Source organism: Chenopodium album, chromosome 20 (assembly GCF_948465745.1).
Source record: "Chenopodium album chromosome 20, dcCheAlbu1.1, whole genome shotgun sequence".
In the NCBI taxonomy this organism is placed as follows: domain Eukaryota; kingdom Viridiplantae; phylum Streptophyta; class Magnoliopsida; order Caryophyllales; family Amaranthaceae; genus Chenopodium; species Chenopodium album.
Window position 1 is genome coordinate 29,679,274 of NC_137853.1, and position 14,734 is coordinate 29,694,007.

The 14,734-nt window shown below is 33.7% G+C and overlaps 1 protein-coding gene across 2 annotated transcripts; it reads left to right on the top strand.

Annotated features, from left to right (window-relative positions):
- The first annotated feature begins 3,276 nt into the window (after window positions 1-3,276).
- On the top strand, window positions 3,277-5,873 carry LOC145598282 (omega-hydroxypalmitate O-feruloyl transferase-like). Of its 2 annotated transcripts, none has more exons than XM_081654614.1 (3): window positions 3,277-3,526; window positions 3,615-4,097; window positions 4,795-5,873. In XM_081654614.1, exons 2-3 carry the CDS (start codon window positions 3,654-3,656, stop codon window positions 5,653-5,655), a joined length of 1,305 nt encoding a protein of 434 aa, XP_081510740.1. In that variant the 5' UTR covers window positions 3,277-3,526; window positions 3,615-3,653; the 3' UTR covers window positions 5,656-5,873. The 2 variants fall into 2 exon arrangements, with proteins under 2 accessions (XP_081510740.1, XP_081510739.1); XM_081654613.1 differs by having other exon boundaries at window positions 3,618-4,097.
- Window positions 5,874-14,734: the final 8,861 nt, after the last annotated feature.

Sequence of the window (14,734 nt, forward strand, 5' to 3'; positions counted from 1 at the left end):
GTTATTGTTATTGTTATTATTGTTGTTGTTGTTGTTATCAAACTTAATCTAAATAGGGATACCCCTTTAGATATATGGTCCTGTATAGGTCTAAATGACGAATGGAATAAACTATATAGATGGGACTATGATCAAATTGGAAAAAAATTGATTTAAATCGATCAATTTTTAAATTTTTTAGTCGTCATTGATTCAAACCGAAATTTTCTAGGTATGATTTGGACGGGACCAAAAATTCGGAATCAAGGTTTATCGATCGAGGACCGGTGACTAGATTAGCTAGAATCCCTCTTGGGTAAGAATGGTTGGAGCATTAAATAACTATGTGTGTTCATGCATATGCTCTTAATCCCGGTTTCGTTACAAAGATTTTAATAGTTAGCTAGTCTTCTCTCTTCCCCCATGCTCTACCCATCCCATCTCTAGCTCATTCTATCTACTTTCTTGAATAGCCAATCCTATCACATTCTACTTTCTTGAACAATCAATTCTATTGAATATTCTTTTAGTTATCATAAATTTAACAAATTTAATAAAGCATATGTATTATACATTATCCTATTCTATTTAGTCTCAACTATAACACCAAACAAACTTTATTATTCTAGATTCTCATCAAACTGGAATAAATCAAATTTATTTAATCACTTACATACTACAGTCAAGATTAACCTTTTAGTTTCTTCTTTACAATCCAAAAGTTGATTAATTAAGTATTACATGTTGGGATTTGTTGGGAATGCAACAACAATCATGCTTGATAAACTATAAGATATTCTTGGGAGTAAAGTGAGTGTAAAAATTTAAGTCTATTGTATTATTGTCTTCAATTCTTCAATGATAGCTCTCTATTTTCTCTTTATTTGTTGTAAAAATTTACACAATGTATGCCTCAACAAATTTACATACAATGTGTACATGTCATATACGAAATATTAGATTATTAATGTCAGATATATTGGATTCACCGTGAGTCCGATCGACCTCACCTAATTATATTCGAAGTAATAATAGTAATAAATTGTGTAAGCGAGGTTAGTGAAAAAAAGAAATAAAATTATTGTGCCCTTACTAAATAAGGAATGTTATTATAATTAGAACTGGATGAAAAAAGCAAACGTTGCAATTATTTTAAAAAGAAAGAATTAGTGTGTTACTCTCTCTTATTTTCTCAATATGGGACACTTATACACTATGTGTACTATGTGTTGTCTATGTTATTTCTGAAGTTTACACTTCAACATTATCACATATAATTCCTCGAGAGTTTGGCAAAAAGCTCAACTACATTTGGATGTATTACAATATTTCCTGTATTAACTTGACAATAACACCAAATGATAGGATTCTTCAGGCAAAAATGGTTTTACATTGAAAGACATGCATAGGAATGGAATTTTACTTATTTCGGGCTTGAAGTAGGTAACCTGTGATTCTATGAAAGGGCTTTTAATAATTAGGAGTACAATTTCCTTAAACAGTAGGATTGAAAAATTACATGGACTCCTCTTAATTATAGCTTTAATTTTCCGTTGCCACATGGTATCATTTGGACCACATTTCTTAGAGAATGTTACTCTGTATTACGTAGTATTTATTAGAGCTATCCAATTTATATTATCTTTTTTTTTTTTGAATGGCAATTTATATTATTTAATACCAATATCATTATGTAAATAATAAAAGATGTACTCGTCTTTCAAAAAAAAAAAAAAAAATGTATCGTAGTACATATTGGTTCAGCACAAAGTCTTAGCTTATATGTGGCTGGCCACACCGTGTGCCCAACCACTATAGGGATTATTTCGCTAGTGTAATGGGGTTTACTTGGTCAGTATTAAAAAGGTTACCTCGTCATTGTTATAGATTTATTCGGTCAGTGTTATAGGGTTACTTGGTCGCGCGTATTACAGGAGTTATTTAATTGATATTATAGGGGTTACTTTAAGTGGCCACACGGCGTGACCGGTCACACATAAGACGGGTTGTTCAATTGAGCAATCTTGTTTGATTCTACCTAATATATGATTTCAGATTATCATCTTTTCGTAAGATTTGTAAAACGTATTTGAACATAATTATGATTTATGATCAAATGTTGCACTAGAAATTGCGCAAAAAGCGAAACAAGATTGTCATTTAAAAACAGGGAGTATATACTTCTTTCTCTAGCAATTACTCAATTTGGACACTATTTAAACTTTTTTTTTTATTAATTATCAATTTTTCCTTAAATAAAAGTATAGTCGTATGAAATCTTGATAAACTTGTCTTGATTTAAAATATCAAGATATTAGTGGCCAAGTTTGTATATTTATAAGCTTGGAATAATGGTTCAATTAAGACAATTACTGTATATAAGATGAGTTTAATTGCATATGTGTAATCTTCATCAATACAGGTTATATAACAAATTTTTCACATCTCCCTTTGATTATATGAACCTATACATAAAATTGTAAACCAATTTATCAACAATTAAATGTTCAATTAAAATACTAAATACGCCTTTAATTTTTTCACAAGTTAAGAGTCTTAAGACATTGAATGCACACATAGCTTACATTCATGGCCCGGCTATTAGGTGATCATAAATTATGGTAGTGAGAATGAATTTGTATATAAATCTGTAAGGAAAGTCAAGATTTAGGGCATGTTCACATTTACCAAACTGAGCTGAACTGAACTGATTGGAGCTGAACTGAACTGATTGGAGCTGCACTGAACTGAACTGAACTCAGCTGAAATGAATATTTTATGAGAGAGGGAAATTAGGAGCTGAACTGAACTGAATTGATTGGAACTGAACTGAACTGATTAGAGCTGAACTGAACTAAACTGAACTAAAATTAAGTAAATGTGAACATGCCCTTATTATCATTGCAATGAAAAAACATGAAGAAAACACGCTTGCAATGTTAATTTCCTTCCTAATTTACACTCAATATTATTTCCATTATTATGACTATTTATAACCGGCTATCAAAACATGTCGTTGTTAGTTCTAATTCATGAAAAATCAAGGGAGTAGTTAGCAAATTACATTAATAAAAGATTAACACTGTCTTAAAGTCTAGAAATCTAAAAATTTATATCAATCATTCATAAATTTATCAACATTTTAAGCACAAAAAAAAAAAAAAAAAAAAAAAAAAAGAGGTAAAAAAGTGAAAAAGATAGAAAAATCTTGACCTGCTGTGGTTGTAAAAAGGTTCCGTGTGAGTTATATGCAATTACAGCAATGCGCGTGTCCCAGTTCAGCTACTACCATCACCAAACTAGACTTTTTTTTATTTACAAATTGACTTCTTCCAAAAGTGTATTTTACAAGTGTACCTTATTTGTGTTTATATATATATGCAACTTATTTCACCTAAAAGTCATATTAATTCCATTTCTTCATGCAAAATTCAAGCTATTGCTAATAGTATTTCAACACCTTGTTATACTTTCATAATCACTTCATAAATCATAATAACAAAGTAAACTTTTCATTCTATATATTTCCATTTTCGACGATTTCTTGGTATGCCTTGTTATGTTATTTTGATTTATACGTTACATTATTGTGTTTATGTGATCAAATTAACATTTGTAGTAAATCTTTCTTCTAGCAGGACAGGTTTTTTCGAGGTGTTTCGAAAAATTTAAAAATGGGGAGTGCTGCTTGTGATGGGAGATTCGAGCTCGAAATCAAGCAAGAAGAGCCAACAAGAGTTCCACCAGTGGAGAAAACAGAAAAAGGGCATTACTTCATGTGCAACTTAGACCAAAACATTGCTGTTATAATGAGGACAATTTACTTGTACAAGTCACCAGAGAAAGGAAATGCAGATGCTGCAAAAATTGTCAGAGAATCATTGTCTAAGGTTCTTGTTCATTTCTACCCTCTTGCAGGGCGGCTAACTATCAGTCCTGAGGGTAAGTTGATCGTTGATTGTACCGGGGAAGGACCGCTGTTTGTCGAGGCAGAGGCGAATTGCTCTGTGTTAGAACTGGTTGGCATAGCTGGTGCTGATCCCATGGTGCTAAAGAACCTTGTATATGATGTTCCTGGTGCTAAAAATATTATTGAGACTCCTATTTTCACAGTTCAGGTATTTTTTTTCTATTTCTGAGGTCCAAAAATCTTATATTTTTTTCCTTATCTAATAAATAATTTGGTGAGAATTACCTAAAATAGTTAGGAAATTAATTGAAATATGAGATGTTTACACTGTTATGATCTGTGAGGTTGTGATGTCCTTTTTCTTTACTTTAATTAAGAGTTTGGGACTTTTAAGCCAAATCACTTTTATAGAAATAATATCAGTGTGTACTTCAATATAAAATACTTCTTTTTTTCATATGTAAAAGTTACAAAAAAAAGATTTGATATAATGAATTTAAATATCGAGGCAAATCTAACAAAACCCATGACTATATTTTTCTTTAACTATTAATCATTACTGCTAGTCTGAGTGGAGTATTAAAAAATGCACAAGTCACAGTGTTGCAAGTAAAAAAAAAAAAACGGAGGAAGTATATATTCTTAGTGTGTAAAAACATTATAATCTGTTTCTAGAGGTTTTCACAATTCCATATTCAATCTTCTGTAATTTCTTTTTGACATGCTGGAAAGTTTTGCTAAGCTAGAATTTCTAGTTAATTTTTAAGGTCTAGTATGTTTTCCTTTAAATTTCAAGGATATTTTTGCAATAAATAAATACATAGGTGCTTTACTAATTACGAACATGAACAGATGTTAAGGTTTCTGATAAGGCTTTCTTCTGTCATCTATTGTTATGAAATCAGGTCACAAAGTTCAGTTGTGGAGCCTTTGCAGTAGGCTTAGCCATGAACCATTGCATGGCTGATGGGATTTCTGCAGTGGAGTTCATCAACTCATGGGGTGAAATAGCGCGAGGATTACCATTAAGCACCCCTCCCTCTTTAGACAGAACGATCCTCAAAGCACGAGATCCACCTCAGATTGAATTCCCTCACAATGAATTCCTTGATATTGAGGACATATCAAACACCCATGAGCTGTATGATGAAGAAATGATGTACCGAGCCTTTCCCTTCAGCCCTGAGAAGCTAGGAAGATTGAAGGAAAAAGCTTTAGAAGGCGGTGCTTTAAGCAAATGCACTACTTTTGAAGCATTAACTGCCTTGGTCTGGAGAGCTAGATGCAAAGCCCTGAGAATGCATCCTGATCAACAAACAAAGCTCCTCTTTGCAGTTGATGGCCGGTCTAAATTTGATCCTCCACTGCCTAAGGGTTTCTTTGGTAATGGGATTGTTCTGACTAACGCGCTGTGCAAAGCAGGGGACCTCCTTGAGACCCCTTTGTCACACGCGGTGGAGCTGGTTCAAGGAGCAGTTAAGCTAGTCACCGACAGTTACATGAGATCGGCCATAGACTACTTTGAGTTGACCAGGGCTAGGCCTTCTATGAATGGTACACTATTGATCACAGCTTGGTCTAGACTTGCTTTTCATTCCCCTAACTTTGGATGGGGGGAGACGATTTACACTGGACCTGTTGGTGTGCCTGAAAAAGAGGTCGCGTTGTTTCTTCCTAGTGGTGAAGATAGGAGAAGCATAAGTGTGCATCTTGGGATGCCAGCATCTGCTATGAAGATCTTTGAAGAAGAAGTCATGCAGATATAAGTATATACAACAAGGAAAAATTTGATTGTCCTAGTGTTGCTCTTTATTACAAGTTATATATATTTGTATTGTGGTACATAGTAGTATAGTTCTACGTCTATACGCAGATCAATGGATGAGGAAGAGCTTGAACTCAAATATCAACATACTGAAGATGGAATTTGTGTGCTTCTAGAATGAGAGGTAGGAGAGTTTTCGAGCTGCAATATTTCCATCCATTTGTCATCGTTTATACCATAGTGTTGAGTGTTTATGATAAAACTATAGAATTCGATAAGATGTATATTTATGCAGGTGTATAAGATGTATACTTATGCAGGTGTATCAAATGTGAAAAATAATGCAAATCATGTATTGACAAACATAACTGTGAAGGACATCAGTTCTTAAGTATTCTACTATTAAAAATTCTGCAAAATAAATCTTTGTTTCAGATATTATGATCAAGGGATCAGGATTTTGTACTTTGGAAAAAATTTAAGCCCAAAAACAGAACTTGTGAGCCGCTACAAAAACAGAAAAAAGTAGAAGCAGTCAAGCAGAGTTGTTGCCAATAGTCCCACCTTTAAGGCATCAACAACAATTTCCAAACTTTAGGCCTTTTGGGTGCCCTAAACATCTATTTACACATTCTTTAATTCTCCTTGACTTTTAACGACTTTAGTTAAAACTGTGTCCAATCCCAAGCATGATAAAAAGACATGGGACGGAGGGAGTAAATAATTTATCTTTTTTTTAATTTCAAGTGACAATTCGTAATATTGGCATTAGCGGTTTTGCTTTTAGTAAAGCATTCATTGCTTTCAAGGAAAAATGCAATTTTTTTTTTTTAAATAATTTAGTTTAATCATGCATTACATCAACACAATACTACAAACAAGTATACAGCAATCAAGCCATTTATACTATGAAATAACATCCAATCCAAATTTGATATCAACAAATTCAAACCCAAACACAATGTTCAAAGAAACAGAAAATCAACCACTTCTAACTCAGATCATCCAATAAAACGCGAAATCTGAATATAGAGCTGTATATACACTTATTAAAACTGGTTCATTCTGATCAATTTCGACGGGCTAAGTAGACCATACGAGCCATATCCACCACAACCATGATGCCGAATAATATCAGTACTATCACTATCCATTTCAGCCAAGATTTTCAGAAAGAAATCAACATCACAAGGAAGCAAAAGAGGGCCATCACTGCAAAAACCATACTGCCTCTCTGCATCATCTAACAGCATCTTAAACAAAGGGTGGTTAGCATACTTTGTCTTGATCACAAACCTCTGCCTCGCCGATCCTACATAGACAGAGAAGCATCCCCCGGGTGTGACCGGCCTCTTTTCCTTACCATGCGACGAAGGTGATGATGGACTAGGACTGCACCACTGTGGAAATGACTTGCACCTAGGCAATGTAAATGTATCAGGGTTGCTGCTAAATATACAATCTTTTACTTCCTTTTTCTCCTTGGTTGACTTGCATCTTGTTAGTAAATTCTTCTTTAATTTCTTCAACCTCTCCATTTCTTGATCTTCTTTGTTTAATCTATCTTTTTGTGGGATTTGTATAATAAGACCTTAAACTAAGGTTATTACTCTGATTTAATTAATCTCTATCATAGGATGAATGAATGTTAGCTTCAATGGAAATTGATTAATTTTGGTCCATTGTATATAATTGTGTTATAGTACATAATTCATATTTATATATATGTATATATATAAGGTCAATAAAATACAAATGCAAGTTAAGATATGAGGAAGTGGTTAAGTGGATCAGAAAAGATATAACAGATGCAGCCTAAACAGATTTTTTTTGCTACCCTCCCTCTATAATTCTGATTCTGTCATATAAAAGTTGACAGTATTATATTGTATTTAGAGGGTTGATTGGGTGGAGTGTATTTGGGGGGATTTTTTAAACTGAATTATTTTGTGTAGCAGCTGGATGTATGCATGTGTATTTGTAAGGTAATAAATTAAGTATCTTGGACTTTTTTCCAAGTAAATTGATATTATAGTGTATCTCAATGCCAATAGTTTTGTGACCTTGTATAATCACAAAAGGTTTCAAATCTCTTTAGATATTAGAGCTTATGTGGACACACCAATTAGCGCACCTTTTAAAGAGCATAGAAAATTATATTCTCACATTAGGTGTGACAATTCTCTTGTGAGAATATAATTTTCTTTTGTGTATGTGTACATAGGTAGGGTGTGAGTCCAAGGCCAGGGTATGACTTTTGCTAAAAAAAAAAAAAAAAGTATATTTGAGTCCACGTTGTACTATGGACAATAAGAGTATGTAAGATTATCTATTATTATCTTTAGATTACTACTATTCACCTAATTAAAAAAAATGATACTCTTCATATTGGGTGTTTCATAAAGTTCAACTCAATAAGACCTTATTCTATTTTTAGCAAATCGCCTTTACACATGTATGTCTCTTACGCCACATGTATAAACATTTTAACTGCTTTTATTTGTCTTACTTTATCCACCTTATTCTTACACTCACCCACCTTTAACTTTAAATCTTTTACTTTATTCAATTGTTTCTTATACCCACTCACTTAAGTTTTATTTTTGTCACCTTATTCTTGTTAAAATTAGATCAGTTTAGATCAAAAATCAAATCAAATCTTCTTAACCATTTGCTTGTTAAAATAAATATTTTGATACTTCTTTTGACTTAGTTTGACTTTGAGTTTATTTTTTATTGGATTTCAACTTTGTTTTGAAAGATTTTAAAAAGATTTTCGTTGTATGTCTGTGATAAAAGGCCTTAACTGTTATCATTGTGGCGGTAATGTCTTAGGGCCTGTTCACATTTACTAAACTGAGCTGAACTGAACTGAACTGAATTGAACTGATTGGTGATGAACTCATTGGAGCTGAATTGAACTGAATTGAACTGAACTGATTGGAGCTGAACCGAACTGAACAAAGCTGAGCTGAAACGAATATTTTATGAGAGAAGAAAATTAGGAGCTGAACTGAACTGAACTGATTGAAGCTGAAGTGAACTGAAATTAAGTAAATGTGAACAAGCCCTTAGTTATCTCTTTAATCAAGTTTTTTAGAATGCAAAAAAGATTTTAAAGAAAGGAAATTTCTAGAGTATTACACTATGTGAAAACCACAATAGATATAGAAGACCCACAAAATAGTAATAAAGCCAGCTCAATTTCTATATAACATAAATACCTAGAAGCGCTGTTGTCAAAAAAAAAAAAAAAAAAAAAAAAAAAACTTAGAAGCACCAATTTTCTTATCTACCAGATACTTGGGGTGAGTGCGTTTCTAGTGTCCTGCTTTCTTGCAATAGAAGCCCTCGCTTTTTTCTCTCGCTTCGCCTTTGGTAAACGGCTATATGGTTGTTCAGAAGTTTTGGCAACTTTCTTGCCTTTATTCTTGTTCTTGCCTACCCTTGTCTTGAAATCCTTTCCTTAGCTTTTTTAATCATCATAACTTCCTTATTAGATTCTTTAGGGTTATTTCTCTCAAAATTAACCAGCATCCCATGCAATTCCAATAACATCTTCTTAGACTCATTCATATTGAACGTCATTCTAAATTGATTATCGCTATCAAGAAATGAGTGGAGGATTGTCCATACTCTCAAAAAGACTAATCGTTTTGAAGACATGGTTACCAACAAATTATCCCTTTCCATCTCACATTCCAGAATTTCACGATGAGTGAGTCTCGTACATTCTTGCCTAATTTTTAAACATGGCCTTGAGTTCTTGCATGATGGTATATGCATCCATGCTTCCAAACCTCTTTTGGAGGTCAAGTTTCATGGCTGCAAGGCCTGCAACATCAAGCGAGTGATTGGTACAAGTTTGCCCCACTGCGCCTATCGGCCTCAGTTGCATTCTTAGCGAATACAAGCACTGTGTTTTCAAGGACATCCTCTTTTCCTTTAGATTTAAGACACATCTTGACATCATCCTTTCCCTGATTATGAAGTTTTCCATGTTCAATTATCCTTCTCAAGGAATTGACGGATATTAAAGACAAAATTGTTGTTACGTTGTTGTTGCTAGTCATTTAGATACAAAATAAGGCAAATTTCAATTAATGTTGTTGTTGGCATCATTTGTGTTTAATAATCAAAAACCCGAGGGGCTGCTTTATGCCACCTACTCCGGGTTGGAAAAGTCAACCATGATGGATATAGGCGCCTCTCAGCCCTGTTACAGTGGTGTTAGTTATGCAACCCTTGCCCAAAGTTGTTGCCTCCCTACTACTCACCTGACAGTCTGAAACAATAACAGAAGCAACCATTAAGGCCCCGAAGCCGGTAGTTTGCACCACCCAGTCGTGATTGCTCCCTTAAAAATGAGGTTTTTTTTTAAAGTTAGTTTAATTTACAACTTTTGTAAAATGAAATTCAGTTCAAGTTGAATTAAACACAATAGTTATGCCTAATTCATAAGTAAATTTAAATTTACCAAATTTAATTTTAATCTAGGAATCTCATAAATTCCCAAATTTAATTTTAATCTAGGGCTCTCATAAATTCAATCAAAATTCATATAAACACCTTTACATGCATCCAATTAATCAGAAAAAAAACGATTAATGTATAAAATTAAACTTATGAAACAAATAGCCAATGGAATTTTCGATATTTGGGCTCCAATTTTTCAAAAAAATTAGGGTTTTTGTTTGAAAATTTCGGACTCATTAGAGCAATTTACGGCTAGAACTAAGTATAATTGAGAAGTAAATCACCATTTAGTAATCAATTCCAAAATATTAAATCTCCCTTTAATCATGCTACTTGAACATTCAAAGAGTCTTCCTTTCCTTTTCCTCCCATCGATGTCTTCATTTTTTTTTTTACAGCCCCTATATCCATTCCATTAATAAAAAAAAATAAAGGAAAATGCTTAGATAGCCCTTAGGGTTACATATAAGCATTAAATATACATTTGAATATTATAAAAAGTTAAAAAATTATAAACACTAATTACACTAATTTACGCATGTTTTTGTCATGAATTCCTAATTTTATACAATTTTTAAGACTGTATTTAATGCTTATATATAACCCTTAGGGCACCATATAACATTACCCATAAAAAATGTTAGTCAAACGCAAACCCTATGCCCTCCAAGGCTCAAGCCTCAAAGAAAGGAACCAAATGTAGGAGTTTATAGGTACTAATTGCGGAATAAACATGAATCATATTCATAAAGCACTTAAACCAAGAATCTCATGCATAACACGTAAAGAATAAGAATTTATACCTTTGAAGCGTGATTCCATGTATGATCGATCAAGAACAAGGGAGACAAAGAACCTCAAGTGTGATTCCTCTACTTGGTCCACGGGCACGGATTAAGACCTCCACTAATGCTAGTTAGTTGCAATTGAACCCTTCAACTGACCTTCTACGGAAAAGAGCAAGCAACAAACCAACCACAAACCACCACATGCGCCACTAGAGGCGGCCGGCCGTGAGTCCAAAGGGGAAGGAGAGAGAGCCGTGAGTTTGAGAGAGAATTAGGGTTTTGGGATTAGGTTGCCTTGTTTCACAATCTACTGTAAGTTGATTATGACTTAATTACTCAACCCTAGACATGGATCTTATTTATAGATCTCATCTCTAAATAAGAGTCCATGACAAAGCCCAAATCCTAATTCTTATCTAACTATGCTAGCCCAATCCAATTCATGATTAGTTAATTGTTCATAAGGCCTATTAATGGGCCTCTAACTTGCTTAACCCAATACCCTTGTTGTGTGACCTCATAGGATCCATTATAGCGGGCTTTAGACTATTTGACTAGCTGTAGGGAATATTTCAAGCATTATGACCCCAAACTTGAACCCCACTGTGATCATACACTAAAGTATGGTGGCGTTCCAAAGGGAAGAAAAAGAGAGCAAAAGAGTCGCCAACAAGTTTTAGGAACTTGTAAACCCAAAAGACAATCCAAAAGGACCATCAACTCCATAAGGTTTTGAACCAAACAGGGTTCGGGGATGAGGGTACGAATCCAATCTACAAAAGAAAGGACCCGCCCTATAAAATAGGCCTCTACTTTGTTCTGCTCGTATTCATGTGCGCTTTTCGAATAACATATAAACATTATATTAAACCTACCCTGTTTATCTATGTTGGTTGAATATTAATGCACAAATAAAACTATTATTGGTGATCACTTGAATTAAAATCACATTAGCCTAAACCAAATTATTAATTATCTTATTAAGCGTGATTTCAAGTACAAATTCCCTTTAAACATGCATAAAAGGTGTGATCAAGCAATGATAATAAAATATCAAGCAACATAATAATAACAAGCATCATAATAATAATCATAATAACAATAATAATAATAATAATAATCATGATAAGGCATAATAAAGCTTAAATATAATAGCAAGATCCTAGGCATGATACTAACAAGATTAATAACAAATCCTAGCATGTCACTAAACAACAAAGATCGAAGCTTTAAACCTAACATGGAACTAACATGCTATTAGAAAGAGTAAAAGCACCCTAAACATGATACTAGAAAGCAATAAATACATCCTAACATGATACTAGGAATATTAAACATCCTAACATGATACTAGGAATCATAAAACAATAATAAACATGCTTCCTACATTGTGAAAGAAATAGAGAGTAAGCTAATCTACTTACTTTGAAGCCTCGTACCTCTTTCTAATAACAAAATACACAAGTTAGTAAACTTAAATGAAAATAATAAGGAATAAAAGGATTAAATTGAAATCAAATTAAATAAGATTTTGACTAGATTTGGACCAAACCCTCAGAAAATATCAAACCTTTCACGTCTAGGGCGAAGGCAACTTCGAACTTGGCTAGGTGATTCTAAGTCTTGTGAATGCGGTATATTGTGTGAAAGGTTGGTTTAGAAAGAGAGAGAGGGAGAATAAGAATTGAGTAACTCTTGATGAGAGTTGATTGTTGAGAATTGATGATTAAAAACAGAGGTCGAGGACCCTATTTATAAGAAAATAGTCCGGAAAATCATAGAATTTGATAAGGAATAAAACTCCACTCTGTCGCCAGAGAACTAGACCTGTCGCCAGAAATTTATCTTGTCGCGAGGCGACAGGCTTGTCGTTTCACGACAAGACAGTTTTTTGTGGATTTTGTTTTTATCATATCTTTTGATCCAGAAGTCCAAATAAGGCATATAATATGTCGTTGGAAAGCTCTTGAAGTCTACTTTCTAATGCAATTAGAATCAGATTAAAATATTTTGTAGATAAAAAGATATGGCCGAAATAGTAGAAGGGTGTCAGTTTTGGATAGAGTTTCGTATCTCTTTCATATCTTTTTCGTTAGAGCTCGGAATTAATATTATAATATATCATTGAAAAGATAATTTCAAGATCTATCCAAAAATATAAAATTTGGATAAAATATATGAGGCACGAAAATAATATGTGACTATCTTTGAACATCTTTAAATTCGAATAGAATTAGGACTTTAAAAAAGGAAAGTTTTATTCAAATTCAAACTCTATGATCTTATCTTTTCAAAAAGGATAATTAAGATATTTTAGAAACTTATAGAAGATTCTAATCAATCCTAATTAGTTTAGGAATAGGATTAAACCTTTGGATCCTCCTCATGATCATTGGGTCGTAGGTAAAATCCGGTTTGGGCCCAGTTTAGTATTTTGGCCATAACTTCCTCATTATTCATCGGAATTGGGCTTATAATATATCGTTGGAAAGGTCTTTTCAAGCCCCATCCAACTACACCATTATTGAACCCTTATCATGGACCCTACTAAACTGGATTGGACGTTTTCATAAAACAGAGTTGGTTTCCGAAAACAGAAAGAAGGATTTTTAATAAAAACAACCGCAACACTTGACTTTTCACACTTTCACCTCATTCGATTATGGTTCGACGCGAAAGGTATTCATCACTGGGTTTGGTTTTGGGGAGACACAAATGGGTGTCTACACTAGCCCATTGATCAAAGTCTAGCAACAGATAATGACGACCCAAAAGAACGAACTTATTATCTTTATAATAGTGATCCTTGATATATCTAGTAATTGCACTTATTGAAGACACAATTCCTTCAATATCCCACTTGTCTGAGACAAGTGCGTAATATTCAAATTCCTTAAGTCAATGTGTGTCGATTTGATGATATGATTTCTCATGTCGTGATCATATTAATCCACAAATCTTTTCTTGAAATCTGAGTTAGAATTACAAAAAAGTGATTACTATGTAATCCATTTGAGCACGGCCATGCATTTTCTGAATTCTCCCTCTTCAAGGGGCCAAGACACATTCCTAATTAAATAGGTAGACTCATTCCAATCTTGTGGCAACCAAAGCTCCCACTCAACTCATGAAGTAATCAGGAAACACCCTTTATAATCTCCAGTTATGAGTAGACGTTTGAGTGTACACAGTTATATCAATCATTGAATGGTATCAATGTTCCACTCATGTCAAAGGAATCCACTAATATATCTAGAAGCTCTATACTTGAACTTCAAAGTAGGTCTATAGTTCGATCATGCATCATTTATGCATATCCATGTGATTGACCAAGCATCACTACGCTCCTATAGCCCATGAAACTACGCTATCCAATCAATCTTAAATGCTAGTTCATTAATTGAAATCATTTATGTCCAGTCTAATGATTTCGAACTAGCTAGGAACTTAAATAATGTATGAATTTAGCTCACCTGTGGGGTTCCATTCACCAGGTCATCAACCTGATGAGCCCATTGTAGGGAATATTTCAAGCACTATAACCCCAAGCTTGAACCCCACTGTGATCATACACTTAAGTATGGTGGCGTTCCAAAGGGAAGAAAGCTAGAGCAAAAGAGTCGCCAACAAGTTTTAGGAACTTGTAAACCCAAAACGATCCAGGAGATCGCCAACTCCATAAGGTCAGGAACCAAATAGGGTTCGGGCATGAGGGTACGAATCCAATCTACAAAAGAAAGGACCCGCCCTATAAAATAGGCATCTACTTTGTTCTACTCGTATTCATGTGCGCTTTCTGACTAACATGCAAACATT